At 44.9% G+C, this 23,110-nt stretch overlaps 1 protein-coding gene across 2 annotated transcripts in view; it reads left to right on the plus strand.

The window, feature by feature from the left end:
- Positions 1-23,110, plus strand: part of RARS1 (arginyl-tRNA synthetase 1) — a 219,223-nt gene that overhangs the window by 117,561 nt on the left and 78,552 nt on the right. For both annotated transcript variants that reach the window (XM_085617844.1, XM_085617845.1), the window contains exons 9-12: positions 345-449; positions 3,051-3,229; positions 13,886-13,995; positions 15,800-15,905. In XM_085617844.1, the coding sequence (XP_085473970.1) occupies positions 345-449; positions 3,051-3,229; positions 13,886-13,995; positions 15,800-15,905 (500 nt within the window). The remainder of the gene's footprint in view (positions 1-344; positions 450-3,050; positions 3,230-13,885; positions 13,996-15,799; positions 15,906-23,110) is intronic.

The raw sequence follows: 23,110 nt of genomic DNA on the forward strand, positions 1-23,110 counted from the left end.
AATCCCCATGATGTTGGAAGAAAAGGACGCAAATTTGGCATGGATACCTTATGTGGTCAAAAAGTTACAGGGGCCTCTGCGCGCACTACCCCAAATAGCCAAAAAAGGGCGTGGCACAGGAGGGGGAAAAGGCCTGGCAGCGAAGGGGTTAAAATGTATTGTTATATCGCAAATGTAAAGAAATAAAATGTTTCCAAAATGTGTTTTTATGTCGATCCTGGCATAATTATGATTTGTTATAAATAAAATAGCTGCTTGTGCTCTACTCATAATTGAGTGCAGAGCTGAACTGCTGTTCTTTTTGTAAAGAATGGTTTGTGAGTTTCTTTGTTTGTCTCATCCAGAGTTCCAGAAAATCTATGATTGCCTAGGAATCCTCATCATTGAAAGGGGAGAGTCATTTTACCAGGACAGAATGGATGCTGTTGTGAAAGAATTTGAAGATAAAGGTAAATGTCATCAGTTATTATACTTTAAATGGCACTCTTCCTTATTCAAGATAGTTGTTATAGTTTTAAAAAGTTGTATTTTATTATGTTATTGTCTTGTTGTTTAATTTTTATTGTCTTCGGTTGTAAGGGAAAAAGGGTTACAAGCCTTTCATTTGAAGAAAAAGTTTGACAAATTGGCTATTAAGTGGGTTAATTTTATAGCTACGCCAAGGACCCCATTCTTCCAAATTATAGTTCTAGGCCCATGTTCATTCCCCAATGCAAAGTTGTGCCTGGAAACAAGGAAAAGAGTGCTCTATCTCTCCCTTTAAAAATATGTTTGTTTGGAAGCAGAAATGGTTCTAGCTTATAGCTGCAGAAGCGCGCGTAGGAGCCAAGCATCTGGAATTTTTTACGAAAGCTGATTGGGTCACATTTGGAAATCAAAGAGGGTAGAAGAGTAAAGAAAGTATTATAAATCTTGTACTCCAAGTCCTAGGCTCGCTTATAACAAGCCTGCATCCCTGCCGTTCACGACCAACTAAATCTTTGCTATTTGGCAGCGTTATGAAGTGCAGGTGAGGCACACGGGGTTACACCTACAGTAAGTGGGATGGGACTATATGACTAGATTCTCCTTGACCTTACTATAAGTTAGGCCACATTTAAGTATAATTAATAGACTGGTGACCATCTTTTCTTTGGCCTTTTATCCTCTTTATTGAAGATCTTGTTCCTGTATATGTGTATTGTGTATATGGCTAATTTCTTAGTGAATGCCCATATAGTTGCAACGGACAACAGGATTTCAATAACTTGTTTGTGTGTGACTTGCCATGTTCTGATCTTGAGGAGGGACCACCTTAGTATTGTTGGGTCTTAAGGACATAGACTGGCTATTATGGAACACAAAAGTAACATTCAAAAGCAATACAAAAAATCCAGTGTAGCTGTACGCTGGGTGGGACACTGACATAATACCAGTCAATTACAATTCTGGAAATCAGCAAACATAATCTAGTTACAGACCACAGCAAAAAACGTGTACAAAGAGAGATATTTTGGATAAAGTCATTGGGCATTTTGCAGTCGAATGGGATGAATAAGACACTCAGTCATGTTTTCTGAATATACACGGTTGTGAGTTTCTTTCCGTCTTTAAGGTTCATTCATGTTTTTTTAGGTGTCTGATGAATTGGTCATATTGTATTGATTATCATAACATGAGGGTTCTTATCAGTGAATTATGCTAACCCATTACAGCAGGTTTAGTATTTTGCTATTTAAAAGTCATTGATCGCTTGATCATTTCTTCACTTGCCGATTTTTATTTATTTTTGTTCCAAAAAGGCACCTGTTTCAGCTAATCAGCACATAAGTTTGTTTATTCATGCTTCTCGTTTTTCAATATCCTTTTTAATATACATTATGGGTTGGTGCACTCATTTATTTTACTTGTTTCATTTTTCATGTGATTTATTTTGTAAACACCTTTGTTCCCAGGTTCAGGGCTGACATTCATTTACCGGCTCAGAATTTGTGAATAAATCCAGTATTTTTCAGGTCATGGGGCTCACAAGCGTATACAATCTTTAGCAGGGTAGTAAGAGCATGCATCAATGTGGATTTGATGAAGTTTTCACTTTTTCCTTTTCTTATCTTTTAGATTAGTATCGGTAACGTTGTTACTGAGCCTACATTTAGCCTTCGGGCTCTTGAGAGTTATGGGTAGCAAGTGGTGGCAGGTTGTTGCACGCTGTCATTTTTAGGTCTCGCCTGACCTAGCGCATGCGCTGGTCTGGCGAGACTTATTGAGAGGGCTCCAAAAAGTGCTACCAGGCCAGCCTAGAGCTACAGTGCATAGCGCGGGCGCGTGCGCCTCGCTTTATAGCGATTACTTTCACTTTCGTGGCCCCACGGTCGCTTTGATGTTTGATCACGTTCACGGCCGCTTTGCATAGCCAATGGGTCTCGCTTTTGGTACCTTATAAGTATTTAGTTATGCAACTGTTGCATGGCTAAACACTTATAAGGTCCCAAAGGCGAAACCTATTGGCTATGCCAATGCTTGTTTAACATATGATTTAGTTGCATGCTGTCACACGTCATCTTGGAGTTTTTCAGCCCACGCTCTTTGATGTGTTTTGATTTTGTTTAGTGGTGATTTGGTTCTAAGCTCTCAACTTACATGCCAATGGCTGCAGCTTAAAGCATATGTTTTTCACGGGGTGCAGTATGCGTGTTTCTACTAGAGTTCAATGTTTTATGTTCTTGATTTTCTTTGATTCAGTTTCCCCCTGATGAAGGATCGTTATGACCGGAAATGCATTGGGATTTGGACCGCTTTGAATAGTGAAATGTCCTGGAAACATATATTTTATGATTATCAGATATACTGCATCAAACTGTGTTTCATATATTAAACTCAGAGATTATATAATACAATTTCAAGCAGAGACTGGCTAGTGGCTTCAGTACATTATCCTTTTTAAATGTAGTGTTATGAGGCACATGGGATCGTGATTATTTTTATCATTCTCTCTAGCAGGACGTGTCACCAAATAGTAGACTTGTCCCTCACGTACAGCTAATATGGCATCCTTTTCTCCTTCCTTGAAGGTCTAGTTCAAATGGACGAAGGGCGCAAGATTGTATTCCCCCCAGGATGCACAGTTCCTTTAACAATCGTGAAATCTGATGGAGGGTACACGTATGACACGTCGGATCTAGCTGCCCTCAAACAAAGGCTGTTTGAGGAGAAAGGCGATATTCTCATCTATGTGGTAGACAGTGGGCAGGTGAGTGAATACAATATTTACTAAAGTCAATATTTACCAGCACCGTTATTCTCCCTTTCAAATATGTTTTGATATCAGATGTTATGATCAGTGTTGCAACCCACCTGTTAATTTTCCTCTTTCATGAACCATTTGATCATTCTCGAAGGTTGATAGCACTAGTTGACCCATTCTACGTATTTTGGTTTTTTAACAAATGATGAGCCAAGACCTTTAATATCTGCCAAAGTTCTTTTACTAGTTACCAGTAATGCATGTTGTTCTTTACCTAGTAATGAATCATAGATATGTACAGTACTTCAAATAGACAACTGAGAGTATAAGGTTCTGCGCTGCAGCCACTCCTTTGCATCATGGTAGCTGACTTTGTGGAGTGGCTGGAGTTTATTGTGAAGGCACTTTCTGTTTTCCGTTTCAGTTTCAGCTTTTTGGGCCTGCCGAGATTCTTTCCAGCGATACTGGTTTTCCTTTACATGTTCATCACTTCATTGTTCTGTGCATTTTCCCAAGGAGCCTGTTAAATATGTCATTTCCGAGATGTCATACCTATACTTTGGTGAAATACCAACATCACCCTCCACCTCAGTCTTCATATATTGATCACTTGCCCTCTCTTGATTCATTCTTTATCCTAAATGCATTGGGATGGACCAGTAATTCAGCTAACAGGGTTCTGAGTAATGTATACCTCTGTCATATTAACAAAGCTGATAAGGCAACTAACCTGCGTGAGCCCCAGACCTGAAGGAGTTTATAATGTTATTCTATGGCTAAAATACTTGTTCTTAACAATGAGCTTGTAACCTTTGACTTAATGTTAGTGGTTTGACGACAGCCATGGGACTCTGACTTCCCATTTTCCATTCTTTCAGGCTCAGGCTGTCAGATGCCACAAGGTGATGCACCGCAACATAGCTGTTGAACCTGACCCTTTTTGCAGGGTGATCCCTAAACCTTTTGCCTTCTTCCTCCTAATTTCTCTGACCCTTTTACCACTGCTAACGAGTACTAAAGTACATATCTCTGTGTAAGTTATATTGGTGATTGGTTTATTCATGATTGCCATATTTGATTTAGTAGTAAGTCCTTAGTAAAGTATGTGCCCAGGCCCTGTAAATCAAATGCTACTAGTGGACCTGCAGCACTGATTGTGCCACCCTCCTTAGTACCCTGCAAACATGTCTCAGACCTGCCACAGCAGTTTCTGACTGTGCAGTTTTAAACTGTCATGTCGACCTGGCAAGTGCAACCATTTGCCAGACCCCAGACCTTCCCTTTTACTACATGTAAGGCATGTGGCATAATGCCGCAGATCCAAGTAGAACGTGGGTAGCGAGGGACAGGTCTTTGTCCCACCTGACTCCCAAATTCTTGACCAAGTCCTTAGGTGTAGGGTCGGATCCCAGTTCAGCTGGCCACCACAAGGTCGTCGGGAGCGGTACAGCTTGGTTAAAAAAACAAGACCTCCGTTTTGTCAGCGTTAAGCTTTAAAAAGTTGCTGCTCATCCAGGCAGAGATGTTTTTGAGGCAGTCTTTAAGTGAGTCAAAGGTAGATGCCGATACCCAGCTGAAGGTGAACATCAGTTGAGTATCATCAGCATAGGATGTCACCTTGATCCCAGTTTTAGCAATGAGCTCCACCAGTGGTGTCAAATAGATATTAAAGAGTAGTGGGCTCAGAACCGAACCCTGCGGACCCCTCATCTTAATGGTTTAGCGGAGGAGGTGAAAGGGTGGATCGAGACCTGTTGTTCTCGGCCATGAAGGTAAGACGCGACCCAGTCCAGCGCCGTCCCCTGGATGCTAATCCGTTTAAGGCGATCCATAAGATGGGATGAGACACCGTGTCAAACGCCGCTGACAGGTTGAGAAGCACCAGCATGGTCGCAGACCCTCCATCCACCGCCCAGCGAATGGAGCCATCTCAACACAGATTCAGTACTGAAGCCAGGGCAAAAGCCGGACTGGGAGTCATGCAGTAGTCCATTGGACTCCATTAAAGCCGCAAGCTGCTGATGGGCTAATTTCTCTAAAACGTTAGCGGCGGCAGGAAGCAGAAAAATGGGCCTGTAGTTACTGGTGACTTCAGGGTCAGCGTTAGGTTTTTTCAATATTGGGAGAAGAAACACGTGTTTCCAGGCCGATGGGAAAACCCCCTGTCTTAGTGAGGAATTCTAGATGGCATTAAGTGATGGATTAAGCCACTCAGCCAGTATCCTGTATTGTTTCGCTGGCCAGGGATCACCTGGCCAGGCATAGTCCAGATAATGTCCAAATGGATTTAATTCTGAATGCAATTCAAACAACACTTAGGCTGTTACTGCATGCTCATGAAAAAGATTCCAGGAATGACAAGCATCTGCATAGTGGTCAGAGTTTCAAGGGTCAATCCCGTGTACAATCAAATCTTGGAGACCCGGGTCACAGGAAATGGGACAACGTAGTTGACGACTACTTGCCACAGAATCTACTTTCGTTAATATCAACGAGATACATTTTAAGTCAGTGCATAATATCCAGAGTATGAAGAATCCTCTGTGCATCAGAGGATGAACCAGCTAAAAAAGAAAACATTTCAGTCTCTGATTTGACTTAAAAATTTAGCAGGACTATAGGAAAGAATCGTGTATATCAGAGTAATTCCAACAAAAAACATAACTTTCCAGTTCAGCAGTTGAGTCACTGACTACTAGTCCTTCAAGTGGTTTTTTAGCCTTAACAAAATGCACCACAATATGGTTATGTAGGAAGCTGGCACTCTATATAATGAACCAAAATGAAGTGTGCTGTGTAGAGTCCAGGCAACACATATTGGTTTACAGAGGCACAAGTAACATACCCAAATACTCTCTTTTGTGGTAGTGTGGGCGAGCAGTTCAGGCTCATTAGAGGATAGTATTCAGCACTTATTGAACACATAAAGTCAGTAAACCAGTCACGCACTCCATAAAAAATCTGACACCAATTGATAAAAATAACGGTTTTATTTAAATTTAGACACTAAATTGTAATTGGGTATGTACTTTTTAAGTTATCAGTTTTTAAGTCACAATAAAATAATCTTATACTGTGGACTTCAAGCGGTAATATTATCCTGTGGTAAATAAACATATACTGCATAGGGTCACTTAGCAACGACTTGCAGGACGGTTCCCGTGGACTTAAGTTGAGGCTGTGGCAAGGTCCAATGCAGCATGAATAGGTCACCTCTGGTGGTACTGGGGCACCTGGGTGCCGAGGTGTGTTTCGATGTCGGCTGCCCCGTTCACTTCACTTGGAAACGGTCCTGTGGAAATGCAGGGAATGGGGGGCCAGTCCGGCTGAACCCAAAGGGGGGAGATCAGGTCTTGAGAGTCTTGGGCACACAGGGACACCGTCCATCCAATCAAACTCAAGCTGGGGGCTCGTGTGCGTTGGGGCTCTGAACAGCGGTGTCACGCTGCTGAAGACTCTCATGCTTTTCGGTCCCTGCAGAAATAGGCTGCAAGTGCTGAGTAATGAACTCCGCTTTTGAGGGTCTCAGGACCCCGTTGGCACCGTTGTCTCTATCGGACTTGGGCTGTGGGGTTCAGGTGCTGGGGTGCTTTGAGGTAACGAGTTGCTGCGGTCAGAGACTGACTCTGTGTCTTGGTGACCTGGTGAAGAGGGAAAACATTACAGCAGGGCCACTCTCTGTGCTGGCCTTGTGGATCCTGACGTCCTTCGACAGTAGCTATGTCTGTGTGCTGTTGCAGTCCGGATTGGAGTACCAAGAAGCCTTTATTGCTGCAACCCAGGGTATTGGTGCTGGGCAGCTCCTTTAGTAGGCTCAATGGCCGGCAACACGGTGGACCGGGCAGATGCTTTTCTGTGTCTATAGATGCGGGGAAGCAGCTCCTCTGCTCCAAGGGAGATCTTTCCAGGTACTGGACAGTCCTTCAAGGATTTTGAGGAGTATGTCCAGCTCTTTGCGACGGCGGTCCCAGCGATGGTCAAAGTACAAGCACCTAGCAGGGGTTTGCACCAATCTTTGTTGCAGCTTTCAGTTTCCGCTCGGTTCGGTCCTTCCTCTTTCTTCCTCGGTTTCCAGTAGTCAAATCTGATTTCCTGGTGGAGGGGGGGGGGTCACTACACCCCTAGATGACCATTTCCTGTGAGGAGTGAGCATCACCCTGTCCCAGAGTTCCTAATTTCACCACCCTCAAGATGGTAGAATCCTTTCTTTCGTGTTCACTTCAGTCTGCTCACCCTATAAGTGTGTCCAGCCTGGCAGGGTAACATGCCTCCTTACTAGCCTCTTGACTATCTAAATTTGTGCCTATCCTAGTGCTAAATGGGCCTCAGGGCAGGGGGTGAAATCCTCCCGGTCAGGGGGAAGCCAAGTTTGCATATCAAAGGCAGGAGAGGCTTTGAACCCTCTGGCCTTGATATGTTATGTTAATCAACATTTTTAAGTGCACAAATACCCGAAGGTGTCAAGGCGCTAGCTCAGCACGGTAGGCTCGGTTTCCGCTTCTAAATTAGACAAAAGCCATGTTTTGAGTGCCTTTTTAAATATGAGTAAGCTAGTCATGGCTCTGATACTTGCGGGGAATTAATTATAAAGTCTGGCCGTGCCTAGCACAAAACTTCTACCTCCCCAGTTGGCCTTGTAGATCCAGAGAATGGCCAGGTTGTTTGCTCCTGATGAGCGCAGGTATCTGGATGGCACGTCTCTTTTAAAACAGTGTCTGAAATAGGATGGCCTGCCTACATGCAGAGCATTAAACACAATGCACAGGGCCTCATATTTAGTGTGCTGCCTGATGGGGAGCCAGTGTAAATTGTGAATAGCTTTAGAAGCTGACTTACATTTCAAAATTCTAGTAAGCAGTCTAGCTGCAGCTTTTTTAAGAATTTGCCATTTATACATTTTGATAGTTGTTTGTTAATTTCCCTTTCTACTAATTTTGCTGGAAGTGGCAATCAGGAGATAAGTTGATAGTTACGGAGATCTGTGGGATTCAAACTGTTTTTTTTCAATAAGGGAGGGGTGGAAGCCATCTTCCACTGTTTCGGGAAGTACCCCTTCCTAAACATGACTTTGTAAATGTCTGTTAGCTGAGTGCAATAGTATCGGCGGCTAACTTTATTATGGCAGGGGGGCCAGGATCAAAAGGTGATCTGACTTGGCTCTATGAATAAACGTCAGAACCTGAGTCTTGACCAGAGTGGAGAACTCGGAGAAAGTAACTTGATCTGTCTCCCTAGTAATCTGTTTTATTAGTTTCCTGTGCACTGTGGCGATTATACTCAAAATTATTATAAATTGGCTCAACTTTCTCACGGAAATAATTTGCAAGTGTATTACAGAAACTTTGGCTACTGCCTAATTTGTTGTTACCTGGCACTGAAGCGAGCTTAAACAACACGTGGAAAAGTTCTTTGGTCGCATTTTTTGCTTGCTCAATTTTTTGTGTGAAGTAGTTAGATTTTTCATTAGGGGTTTATAGATGCTGATAACTAATTTGTATTTTTCTACCTCACTATATTCCTTCTGCCATCTTCGTTCTTGTCTTCTAAATGCCTGTCTCATTCTCTCTGAAAACCATGGTGCCGAGGGTTTACCCCTGTGTAAATGAGTAATCTTAAGTGGAGCTGACCGAGATATAGCTGAGGACAACCACCTCTCATAACGGCTGGTAGCTAGATCCAGGTCCTCTGCGACATCTAACTGCCCCTGCTCAAGAGTTTGGATTAGTAATTCCGTCTAAATTTTGTTCCATGCTATAGATTATACTGCGTTATAGCAAATATTTTCTGGCCTAGCATTGTGCCGTTTTTTTACCTCACAAGTAACTGCCTGGTGGTCCGTCCAAGTCAGTGTCCAACGTTCAGCCAGTATTAAGGAGGGATTGTTTGAAAAAATCTGATCCAGCGTATGACCGACACTGTGAGTGGGGCCATCCACGAGCTGAGATAGACCAAAACTGGCTAATCTGTTTGAGTTTCTTATTATCTTTATTATCCAGGATTTCAAGATGGTAGTGGAAATCTCCTAGAATAGTCACATTGTTTGCAGATAGACTAGCTTCTAAAAGAGTGCTTAATGAAGGAACAAAACTGTTCCTGTGGCGTAGTAGAAGAAATCGGATCTTTAAAATCGTCTGGAGATGGAAAGGGAGTTAACTCACCAATCAGAGTCTACTTTTTCTGGGCTGTAGATGGAGGTCTTTTAACTTGATCATGTCTGGGACATGCCTCAAAAGGTTGCTATGGGAGAAAAAGGAGACAGAAAGTGGGTTAGGGGACAGAGAGGGTGTGAAGGTAGGGAAGTGGACGGAGTGACGGGAAAGGGAGGGGTGATGGGGTGGGAGTGGGACAAGGAGGGAGTAGGGTATAGAGTGAAAGAAAAGCAAAATCAAGGGGGTGTGGTTCATGGGGCCACTCATGAATAGGGGAGTCCATTCCAGCTCCTGTGTGTACGGTGATAAAAGGTGGATACTTTTGTGTATGAGCTGGTGACCTGCACATACAATCTCAGTCTGTAAAGCCTGTGAACACAAGTGGAGGTTTCAAACGCAATATTTTTGTCAAAAGTAGGTTACCCATGCCCTTGGCGAAGCACACTTATTTCCCATCATCTCATTGAGCAATAAGTGTATATGAGGGTTTCAGTCCAATATGCATGTCCTGAGCCCAGAACCATTTTTACTTGAGAATCGGGGTTCAGAAACCCGCAGAATCGTTTCAGACTGCTTTGTCCTGTAGGGGCAGTAGGAACATACCATCTATTGAAAGATGCAGACCATTAGGTTGGCTCTGGCATATAGCCTTTTCTACCAAAGGGGTATAGGTAATGGTTCTGCAGTCAGTGCAACATTAGTATTTATCATTTTGGGCCCTAGGAGGCCTACACTGAATTTTAGGGGAAAAGAAGTAAGACAGGAGGGAGAGTTTGTGCTTGATTGTGTTCTTCTTTCCGAACTTGGCCTAAGTCTGGCAAAGCTTGCACAGTTTCTTTAGTTTTTTTTCCCCCTAGGCCAAATCTCTTGTATCTGACTGCTACGACCTCTGTGCCGATCAAGTTTTCAAACATCATCTGAGACACGGTTTTCATTCCCAGCATTGGCAGCTGCTGCAACAGTCTCTTCAGCCTGCGGCAGAATGGTAGGCTACACCGGATGCCTTTTCTAGTACAGTCACAATCACACAGAAACAACACCGAGTAACGAAAGTAGAACCTCCCCCCCCCCCCCCCCCATCCCCCCTTTTCCCTTGGACGTACTTATTCTGGAAACACACTGAGCTTCTACTTGACAGTCTCGCCACTTGCACGGTCAAGTACATTCCTTTCCTGGATCAGTAGGTAGGCAGCCAGGCTTCCAGTGAGTTCAAGCAGACCAAGCGCCATCAAAAAGCACAGACTTCAAGTGATGCTCCCTCACCTCTGGGAGACTTGGCTGTCAGGCAGACTTCAGCCCTGGTGCACAGCAGCTCTTCAATTACTCTGTGCAGCACACCTTTCCTTGGCAAAATTTGGCAGGCTTCACCTGTGAAAAGGTATTCAGGAAAAAATTGTGGGGGATGTGGCAATTGCCACAAAACTTGCAATTCCAATTTCCAACAGTAGTTGTGTAGGGATCATAATGAGGGCCCAAGTGTCTGTGTGTCCTCCCTCTTTCCACAGAAACATAGACAATATGCTCTAACTATCTGGGAAATCTGTCCTCATCCTCCATCTATGAGAGCACGCTTGGTGAGTCTCTCCAGATCACAGAACAGTTTCTGACCTAATAGAAGTTTGGATATCAATTTCCCATGAAGTCGGTGCCCACACATTCACCATGAACGGTTCGTTTAGGTCTCAGTAGTCCTTAAATTAGAGGGAGAGTTGGACTGCTGGGCATCAGACTCCCTAATCCACTAAGAAGCAAAATGCTTCTGAACCCATTACTTCCACTTCCACAAGATCACACCCTCTGAAACACCACACATAGATCGAGGAATTTCCACCAGTGAGTTCAAGCTCTGCCTCAGGGGGCGGAAAAGAAAACCCCTCGTTCTTCAACAACCTCTGTCGGAACAGCAGAGAAAAGAACTTTGGAAGGCTGGGACCTTGTCTGTGGGGATTGATTTGACCTCACCAACATCTCTTTAGAGGTAGAGGTGCACTATATGTTGACTCACAAGGGGCCAAGCTCAGCTAGAAATGAATAACCTTGCACTGGTACCGACGTCCCCACTACAAACTGTCAACTATTCTTGTGTTCAACAACACCAGTACATAGAAGTAAACCTCTTTATATTATTGATGCTTAGGCATTCACCAGTCTCGCCAAGAAAATGTGCCTAGGATCCTGTAAGGGTTATCAGAAGTACGAAGGTAGGAGCCATGGTCCTCCATATTCATTGGTACAGAGGCATCCTCTCCAGTGGTCACCATGAAGGGAGAAGTCAATTTAATCACTTTTCAGCAGTACAGGGGCAGTCACTGTTTGCTTGCCAGCACCTTGTGTTGGTGACCACTGCTATCACAGGCTCACTAGTACTAATGCACTCCAGCTTGATACCACAGTTACTATTTTTGGGAACTTGACTTTACAGAATTTTTGAAAGTCAAGCTGTCAAGCCTTAGTCCAAGCTGAAGCTGGGTTTAGGAGCTGAGATACTGTTTGGCACAGTAAATAACATTCAGTAATCTTAATGTATTTGCCCCTGTGATTTTGAATGATGAGACCTTTAATTACAAGTAAGAAACACATACACCACCACCACCACCTCCTTCCCCACCACCACCTCCTTCCCCACCACCACCTTCCCCACCACCACCTCCTTCCCCACCACCACCACCACCTCCTCACCACCACCACCTCCTCCCCACCACCACCACCACCTCCTCCCCACCACCATTATCACCTCCCCCACCACCACTATCACCTCCTCCCCCACCACCACTATCACCTCCTCCACCACCACCACCACCTCATCCACCACCACCTCCTCCACCACCTCCTCCTCCACCACCACCACCTCCTCCTCCACCACCACCTCCTCCTCCACCACGATCACCTCCCTCACCACCACTATCACCTCCCCCCACCACTATCACCTCCTCCCCCCACCACTATCACCTCCCCCCCCCCACCTCCTCCACCACCACCTCCTCCACCACTACCTCCTCCCCACCACGATCACCTCCCCCACCACCACTATCACCTCCTCCACCACCACTATCACCTCCTCCCCCCACCACTATCACCTCCTCCCCCCACCACTATCACCTCCTCCCCCCACCACTATCACCTCCTCCCCCCACCACTATCACCTCCTCCCCACCACCACATCCTCCCCACCATCACCACCACTTCCTCCACCACCACTACCACCACCACCTCCTCCCCCCACCACCTCCTCTCACCACCACCACCACTACCACCTCCTCCCCCCCACCCATACCACCACTTCCTCCAACACCTCCCTCCCCACCACCACCTCCCCACCCCACCCCACCACCTCCCCACCCCACCACCTCCTCACCCCACCACCTCCTCTTCCTTCTCCACCTCTTCCTCTTCTTCCTCTTTCTTCTTCTTCTTCCTCTCTTTCCTTTTCCTTCTTCCTCCCTCTTCCTCATCGCTGGACCCGAGTTAACAGACAAAAATACTGTGTAATAAATGTGCTATAGTTGTGACTCGAGTCCAGTGAGTCCTGGACAACTCAGTCAGCTAAAGATGTATCTAATGAGTTTACAATTTAAAAGTAATTGCTTAATCCATTCAAATAAGGGTCCCTTCCCAAAAAAATCTATAGTGTAGCATTTTGGATGCTAGTGGTCTTAATGTTACGGTGCTTTGTCGAGACACGACTCATTGATAGGATCAATTACCAGACACAACTTGTTTCTGAGGGGTCTGCTAAAATGTCCACTGGGGGATAACATGTTTTATAGGTCTTAATTTCGAAAATAGCCAGTCATTAAACAAGTTATACAGTGGCTAGGACACTACACAGCTGGAAGTATCTACTGGAATCTAAGGTTTAGGAGTTCCCATTGATGGTTTTGGATCAATCATAACCTTTAAACTGTAAGATTTCTTGGAACTATAAGGGTCCAGATGATTCTTACGGTTTTGGAATCTGGCCAACCTGGTCCAACAATGTGATCAGAAGTTGCAAATACCTCCAGGTTTCTGTGGTACAAGGCAGTGGAAGGTAAGAGCACCCTTAGCTTATGGGTTGGTTTGGAATCGGCGCAGGCATAACATTTGATCCAGGAAAGCACATCCACAGCTCTTTGACTCAGGTGATTCCAGAGTACCTTGTGGTATTTCTGTACTCGCAGACTTGCATTTATCTTGTGTCTTCTGCAAGGTCTTGGTTCGCCAGGTCATTCTCCATGCACACTTTCAGTTATCTGGCCTTGTGCACGTCTTAAAGGGGTTGGGCTCCTGAGAAATGCCATTTACTGTCCGAGTATAGCAAAAACAAGAGCTAACGTAAATCATGTAGTTCTGCAAGTTGTAAAATGTTATTAACTTTTAAATAAAAATATTTGTTTTATTTACATGTGTCCAGTAAGCATATTGGTTTAAAAAGTATTAGCAGGCCAGCCCATTTCTTAACCATTAACCATCCAACTGTATTTTTCTCTTACAACGTTATGCTCAAACTTAGTTTATGCTTATTGTTTCGCAGTCGGTACATCTTCAAAATATTTATGCCGCAGGCCAGATGATTGGCTGGTATGATCCCAAAGTGACCAGAGTAGAACATGCGGGATTTGGAGTGGTCCTAGGAGAAGACAAGTGAGTAGCCTGGGAAGTGAGACATTCCACCGAGTCCCATGGTTGTTAAATGTTCCTACCTAAAAATTACCCTACTGGAAACTGTTGAGCAATGGCCTCTGATGTACTGTGGATGTTCCATGACTTTCAGGGCAACAACAAAATGAAATACTTCAGTACAAGCACTTGGATCAGCTAATATGGGTGCATTTTGAAAGAAAGTAAACAAACATTTTTTTAACCTATAACAATTTTCCTCTTTAATATCAAATGAGTAATGACCAGCTGATCCAACCAAAGTCTGAGATGCTTTGCTCAGAATGCATTAACAGAGATATATTTTGTGATGCGTGGTTGTATGATCTATTTCGTGGAATTATTGTTAAACCTGTTAAATTATAAATTTTTATGTGCTGGAAAGTTAACTTATCTGGTTGTGTAGAAATTGGAGGAATAACACAATTTGAAGATATAGCTAAATCAGACAAACCAACCACTTTTTAAAATGTTGAAGCTCAAGATATATGCCCTACTGCTGCACCCACATATTTGTGCAATATAATTAATCAGATCCCACATTTTTTGGATCTGAACTCCAGCTTATGCAATCTTTCGCCCATAGGTCCAGCTGCTGTATTAGCATTCAGGCACCACTAGTGCCTCACTTCCATTGCCACATTTTGGTTTGCCAGGGGTGTTCTAATATGCTTTCTTGGTTTTGAATGGGATTTTTAAAAGATAAACTTTCCCTCCGTTTTCTCTTTATGTTCCTCTGCATGGTCAAAGAACACATTAAATCTGTTTGTTCTTTGTACTTCACGGTATGTACTAAATTATTTTTCAAGTTCCCCACAAACTATCTAAACACAAAAAGAAAAAAATTATATTGAAGTGAACTTGAGCAAATATGTTAAATTACAAAACAAATATTAGGTGTGTACAGAAAGTTGTGCTTGCCACACTTTGAAGCTATTACTTGAGTTTTTGTTTCTGTCTTGTCTTTTAGGATGGGCTTCATTTCTGTATTTGTCCTACCTCTGTTTAAAAAGATTCCCTGTTATGGTACGACCATATGTTTTCTTGTATCTGGTGCCCCTGTTTGACAGTGGGGTGAAACAGTCATCCATTGTAGCCAGACAAATGACTGCCATTTCAGCCTTAAATGTAAAACCACTTTGCCTCCATATTACCAGCTCCGTGTATCACTCCTTGTTCGCTTCACTATTTAGTGAGGTACAGGAGAAATAGTGCATGTGTCCAGCCTCAAACTGAGATGATCAGCCAGTGATTTTCTCTTCACTCGTAGATGTATCCCACAAGTGGTTGGTTGGGAAGTTTCCACTGAAAGTGTTCACCAGCTTGCATGCCTTTAGAGCTATGATACCAGCTCCGGAAAAGATGCTTTTTCATAGGGCCCCTCACTCTCCTTCTCTCCTATTGTATCTTATCTGAAGTGAAAATCTCCCAAATGGACTACAATTAGTTTGCTGGTGTAGATGTAAAATACTTTTCTCTTACAGTAGAACCATTGGAAAGTTAAATGGGTTCTATTTAATCTTTATTAAGAAGAACTGGCTAATCCAGATTACTATAATTAATTCATATTACCTGTGTCAACAACAAGAGCCCTTGGTGTAACAACTACGAACAAGCTTTCAAGTGTAATAAGGATGTAGGACAATCCTGCCCTCAAAACTCCTAGTATCTCAAATCTGGGAAATCTTTCTAAACTGACTTTTTAATGAATGAGCTCGGTCCGATTGTCAGTCGAAACTCTTCTCTTTCTCAATCAACATTGCCTTAAAATAATAGTGCTGAATTACAGGAAGAAGTTTAAAACTCGGTCTGGGGAAACTGTGCGCCTAATAGACCTGCTGCAAGAAGGACTGAAACGATCAATGGACAAACTAAAGGACAAAGAGAGAGATAAGGTAAGACTCTGGGAGAAGCTAAATGTATTACTTAAGAGAAAGTTAAAACGTCTCTACTAACTATTTTCCTGTCTGGCATATCATTTTACTTTTGTATTTTTAAAACGTGCTAGTAGATGTTTACTTAAACAAATAGTTTGATGTTAATAGAGGACGAAAAGAGGGATTCATTCTTTAAGATACCCTTAAAACATTGAAAACATTGAATTTAGTTGCAGATAGAGACTATATGATCCACCATGTGCCTGTCCACAAACCTGAACTTTCATTCCAACATTGGTCTCCCTGTTCTACTCTGAATCTAGTCTTCTATTGCCTAGACTGGTTTTGCAATGTTTAATTTTAGAACCTTCTTCAGTAACACTATCAACTCTTGTAGTCCTGAATTTATAATGCATTTTGTATATCTTTATTTATCATTGCAGTGCAATACACTAGCAGAACAGCTTCAGGGGTTCCAAAACAAAAAACAGTTCATGACAAAAATAAATAACATAAGACATAGAAAGGCAGTGAGGCAACTCAGTGGCATCTGCGTCCACCAGGAATTAAGACTTTTTAATGCATTTTTGTTGCACATCTGTGTCACTGTCCCCCAGAACTTTGCTCATCTAATTTTTTGAGATGACCCAAGTCAAAAGGAATGCACATATATAGATAACTGCTGCAACACCATGCAATTTCTCTCAGAGAAAAAGGAATGTCGGAAGTGTTACACAGCTGTGGTTTTTTGCTCTGACAGTCGAGCAGAAGGCTACTTTTTTTGAATTTGTGATTCCTTCTTGATGTTTTTTTTTTTATAACTGTCTCAGAAGTGTAATAAAAGGTTCGAGGCATATGAGCTGCAGATCACACACTGAGGATAAGATCGCCATCTGGTGTTGGGCTCGGATGATTGCAGGTTGTTGTTGTCTTCGGAAGAAGCCTTTGGTCACGAGGTTGGTGACTCCTCCCCTGGACAACAGTGCGCATGGGCATCCACTCCATCGTCAGATTGTTTTTTTCCGCCATTGGGTTCGGATGAACTTTTTTCCGCTCCAGCAGAAAACTTTTAGCAATCGATTTAACTCCTTAATCTTCATTCATCGACGTCGACATCAACTCGGACCGGTTCCGGAAGCATCTGATGGACAGGACACCCTTCAAAAAATGCCCCCAGTGTGGAGCGAAGTTCCCCCACAGTGACCACCACGAGGTTTGTAACCTCTGCCTGTCGCCGGAACACAACGAATCCACCTGTCCAGCTTGTGCCGCTTTCCGTTCGAAGAAGACCCTCCGGGACCGAAGAGCTCGACGCCATATTATGGCCAAACCAGCTCCAGAACCGGAGGACATCTTTGCTCAAGATGTTCCCGAAGATGACACCGAAGATCTCGAGATCGTGTCCGAAGCCGACGATTCCGATGACCTCATCACTCCAGGGCAGCGTGTGAGTACCACCCCCCCTGCCCCATCCAAAAAAGCATTGGTCAAGACTCCGCCAGCTGGGCCCAGTCGCGACCGAAAATCCTCTTCAGAAGCCCCGCCCCCGGGCCCGGCTCCGAAGACATCTAAGCCTGTAGGTGGCTCGGGCTCGAGCAAACCTCATCTGATTGTGCCTTTAACACCCTCGGCACCGAAAAAACCACTATCGGCACCGAAACAGGCTTCAAGACCAAAATCTCCTTCGGCACCGAAACGTTCCTCGGCACCGAAGTCTCCACCGGCGCCGAAACGGTCTTCGACATCGATGCCTAAAAGTCCATCAGCACCGAAACATACATCGGCACCGAAAACTCCATCGGCTCCGAAAAATCCATCGGACCCGAAACATCCTTCGGCACCGAAAACATCATCGGCACCGAAAACTACGTCCACACCGAAAAAGGCTCATAAAGACCCGAAGCGGACATCGCCGCCACCACCTTCGGAGCCAGATGAACTTTTTTGACCAGATCCTACTCAAAAGCGGATCTACATCAATCCTGAAACTAGACATGTGACTGCCGTCCCATATAAAAAGCGGAAGCTGGACATTACACCTCCTCCAGCTCCCATACGGAAAAAGGACTGTGCCACTTCACCACTTCGTCCTTCCTCTCCTGTAATACCTTCTAACCCGTCCCCCCCCCTCCTCCTCCTGCTTCTCCTTTACCTTTACCATCTCCCTATCATTCACCTCCTCCACAGGATGATCATGATGACTTAGGGGGAGGGGCGGACCCTGATTTGTTTAATGATCCTGTTGATCCAAACGACCCGTTTACATTCCCTGACACAGCACCAGTAGATGACTGGTCTTATCCAATGCCTGACATGCCTGACCCCACTACCTACCCCTCCAAACCCTCCCCTCCTGATGACCATTTAGGGTTTGGCCAACTAATAAATAGGGCAGCAACATTCCATGGTGTCACTATGCACACGGACCCCCTTGAAGAGGATTTTCTCCTCGATACCTTTGAGCAGTCACAAAAAACTGTTCATATACTTCCCATGATTAAAGGGGTTATAAAGCATGCCACTGATGTCTTTAAAGACCCTGTTCGAGCGAGGGTTCTCAATCCCCGCATCGAAAAAAAGTACCGACCAGCCCCGCAGGACCCTGCATACATTAAAGCCCAGCTCTCTTTAGACTCCTTGGTCGTATCAAATGCCAGGAAGCGCGTTAACTCACAGACAACTGGAGAAACGCCCCCCCCAGACAAGGAGTCTAAGCTTTTAGAGGCCTCAGGCAAACGAGTCGCCGCACAGGCAGCGAACCACTGGCGTATTGCCAATACCCAGGCCCTGTTAGCCCGGTATGACAGGGCACATTATGACCAACTTGAGGACCTTATGCAACATCTGCCTGAACCCTTTAAGTCCCAGGCCACTGACCTCATTCAAGAAGGCAAATTAATATCTAATGCCTCCATTAAATGCGCCTTAGATGCGGCAGACACTGCTTCTAGGGCGGTCAATACTAGCGTCTTACTCAGACGACATGCCTGGCTCCGTATTTCCGGATTTAAACCGGAGGTTCAAACCGCAATTCTGGCTCAACCTTTCAACCAAGAGCAGTTATTTGGCCCTGCAGTTGATACTGCATTAGAAAAAATGAAGAAGGACAATGAAACTGCCAAGTCTATGGGAGCACTGCAGTCTCCTCAAAACCGGGGTTCCTTTCGTCGCTCCTTTTATAGAGGAGGCTCCAAAAACACATCAACTGAGACCACGTCCACCTTTAAAAATTCTGGACAAACATCCCCTAACAGAGGTTATTTCCGGGGAGGTTATAGGGGAAACAATAACAAAGGTCGAGGGCGGGGCAACAACAACAACACCCGCACCTCCCCAGCCACCAAACAGTGACTTGCCACCACTCCCCCCAGACCATTCCACTCCGGTCGGGGGGCGGCTCCAACAATTCCTACCTGTCTGGACTTCCATCACCACAGACAGATGGGTAAGACAAATTATCCAGTCTGGCTACTGCCTAGAACTCCTACAATCCCCCCCAAACATACCACCCAAACAACGTCCAATGTCCTCACAGCATCTCTCTCTCCTCAAACAAGAAGTTCAATCCCTGTTACAAAAACATGCGATAGAACCAGTCCCCCTTCAACATCAGGGAACCGGGGTGTATTCTCTATACTTCCTCATTCCCAAAAAGGACAAAACATTACGGCCCATACTGGATCTCAGACTGCTAAACCAGTATATACATTCAGATAATTTTCATATGACCACCCTCCAACAAGTCCTCCCACTGTTACAACAGGGAGACTTCCTTGCCACATTGGACCTCAAGGACGCGTACTTTCACATCCCTATGCATCCCGCTCACAGAAAATATCTACGATTTGTGGTAGATGGGCAACACTATCAATTCACAGTTCTCCCATTCGGAGTAACAACAGCACCCAGAGTGTTCACCAAGTGCTTAGCAGTCGTGGCAGCGCACCTCAGAAGACAGCAGATCCATTTCTTCCCCTATCTGGACGATTGGCTCATAAAAGCCAATACTCACCAAAAATGCGTTCTCCACACTCATCGCTCCATTCAAACTCTCCACAATTTGGGGTTCACTATCAACTACCCCAAATCCCATCTACAACCTTCCCACTTACATCAGTATCTAGGAGCAACCATAGATGCATCCAAAGCCATTGCTTATCCCAGCACTGCCAGGATAGCCAGTATACAAAATCTCATCTCTCAATTTCAAACTCATCCATCTCTTCCAGCAAGAGTGTTCATGCAGCTCCTAGGCATGATGGCGTCCTGCATCTCCATAGTCCCACACGCACGACTTCAGATGCGTCCCTTACAGGAATGTCTAGCACAACAGTGTAACCAAGCTCACGAACAACTTACCGATCTGGTGTTGGTGGACAGTCGCTCGCTTCGCTCACTGAAATGGTGGAACACCATCAACCTGTCCAAAGGACGACCGTTCTTAGAGCCTCTTCCACAAGTTGTGCTAACTACCGACGCATCTCTCACAGGGTGGGGAGCCCACCTCCTTCACCATACCACTCAGGGCAGATGGACCAGTCAACAGAAACTGCTCCACATCAACCACCTGGAACTCTTAGCAGTGTTCCTAGCACTAAAATCCTTTCAAGTTCACCTAAAGAACAAAACTGTCCTCATACGCACAGACAACATGACGACAATGTATTATATACAGAAACAGGGAGGGACACACTCTCTCCAACTGTCCCAACTGGCACAGCAAATCTGGAGATGGGCAATTCCCCAAAACATCTACCTGTTAGCAGAACATCTCCCAGGCATCCACAATCAAGTGGCCGACCTCCTAAGTCGCCACACACAACAGATCCACGAATGGGAACTACACCCCAAGGTTCTACTCCCCTTCTTCCAAAAGTGGGGACAACCAGACATAGACCTGTTCGCCACTCCCGAAAACACAAAATGCCCAACCTTCGCCGCCAGGTTTCCACACCCACAGTCGAAGGGCAATGCCCTATGGATGAACTGGTCAGGCAGATTTGCGTACGCTTTTCCGCCTCTCCCACTAGTTCCATTTGTGGTACGCAAACTGAAACAACAGTCACTAACACTAATACTAGTGGCTCCCACTTGGGCACGTCAACCGTGGTTCACCACACTTCTGGAACTATCTTTAGTTCCACATCAAAGGCTACGCCTCTCCCCGGATCTATTAACCCAGAACCATGGAGAAATCAGACACCCAGATCCTCAAACACTGAACCTTAGCGATCTGGCTCCTGAGGTCTTAGAGTTCGGTTACCTCAATCTGCCTCCAGACTGTATGAATATCATAAAGGAAGCCAGACGCCCTACTACTAGAGCGTGTTATGCCGCTAAATGGAAACGATTTGCCATCTACTGCGCTAATAATGACATACATCCATTGGATGCTTCCATCCAAAACATCATTTGCTATCTACTACACTTGCAAAGATGCAATCTAGCGTATTCCTCTATACGTTTACACCTAGCAGCCTTGGCAGCCTGCTTGCAAAATAGGCAACACCTGTCCCTTTTTAAGGTACCAGCCATCAAAGCGTTTATGGAAGGTCTCAAAAGAATCCTTCCCCCAAGATTGCCACCTGCCCCAGTGTGGAATCTCAATGTGGTTCTAACAAGACTCATGGGTCCCCCATTTGAACCTATGCACAAATGTGAATTGCAATTCCTAACATGGAAGGTAGCTTTCCTTATCGCAATCACTTCCCTACGCAGAGTAAGTGAAATACAAGCCCTTACACTAGAGGAACCTTTCTTACAACTACACCGTAACAAAGTGGTTCTTAGGACAAACCCTAAATTTCTTCCAAAAGTGATTTCCCCTTTCCACCTTAACCAATCAGTAGAGCTACCGGTCTTTTTCCCAAACCCAGACTCCGTAGCTGAAAGGGCCCTACATACCTTAGATGTCAAAAGAGCCTTGCTTTATTACATCGACAGGACAAAACCCTTTCGAAAGACAAAACAACTCTTTGTTGCTTTCGCACCACCACATAAAGGCAACCCGATCTCCAAATCAGGTATAGCCCGATGGATAGTTAAATGCATCCAAATATGCTACCTAAAGGCTAAACGTACACTTACAGTTCCCCCTAGGGCGCACTCCACGCGTAAAATAGGGGCTTCTATGGCCTTCTTAGGTAACATTTCCTTAGAAGACATTTGCAAGGCAGCCACGTGGTCTACCACGCATACCTTCACTAAACACTATTGTGTTGACGTGCAGGCCAAACAACAGGCCTCCGTGGGCCAGACTGTCCTAAAAACTTTATTTCAAGCTGCTGCAACGGATACAGGCGACCACCGCTAAGGGGAAGCACTGCTGTATAATCTATCCTCAGTGTGTGATCTGCAGCTCATATGCCTCGAACGGAATATGCTACTTACCAGTATGCATCTGTTCTTGGCATGTAGAGCTGCAGAGTCACACACGCCCGCCCGCCTCCCCGGGACCTGTATCTGTTCCAGCATCCGTCTTACTTAGACATTACACATGGACATCCTTTCTTTCATTTCTATACACTCCATCTTTTCCCATCATGGCGAAAAAACAATCTGACGATGGAGTTGATGCCCATGCGCACTGTTGTCCAGGGGAGGAGTCACCAACCTCGTGACCAAAGGCTTCTTCCGAAGACAACAACAACCTGCAATCATCCGAGCCCAACACCAGATGGCGATCTTATCCTCAGTGTGTGACTCTGCAGCTCTACATGCCAAGAACAGATGCATACTGGTAAGTAGCATATTCCTTTCTCTCCCAACATTTTATGACTTCAAAGTTTGCACAGATTGAAATCTTTTTATTGAACCACATAGATGTGGTGTGTGGTAACTTTATGCGTTGTTAAAGAGAAGAAAACTAGCAGTTCTGCAGCTGGTTAGTAATAACAGAGAACCAAAACATCTGATCCACGTATCCTGCTCTTCAAACAGAACGAGGTTACTTTCTCTCTCTCTCTCTCTCCTCCCTTTCTCTCTATCTCTCTCTCTCTCTCTCTCTCTCTCTCTCTCTCTCTCTCTCTCTCTCTCTCTCTCTCTCTCTCTCTCTCTCTCTCTCTCTCTCTCTCTCTCTCTCTCTCTCTCTCCTCTCTCTCGCGCTCTCGCTCCCTCTCGCTCTCTCCTCCCTCTCTCGCTCTCTCTCTCCTCCCTCTCGCGCTCTCGCTCTCTCTCCTCCCTCTCTCGCGCTCTCTCTCTCTCTCTCTCCTCCCTCTCTCGCT

Source organism: Triturus cristatus, chromosome 7 (assembly GCF_964204655.1).
Source record: "Triturus cristatus chromosome 7, aTriCri1.1, whole genome shotgun sequence".
NCBI lineage: Eukaryota > Metazoa > Chordata > Amphibia > Caudata > Salamandridae > Triturus > Triturus cristatus.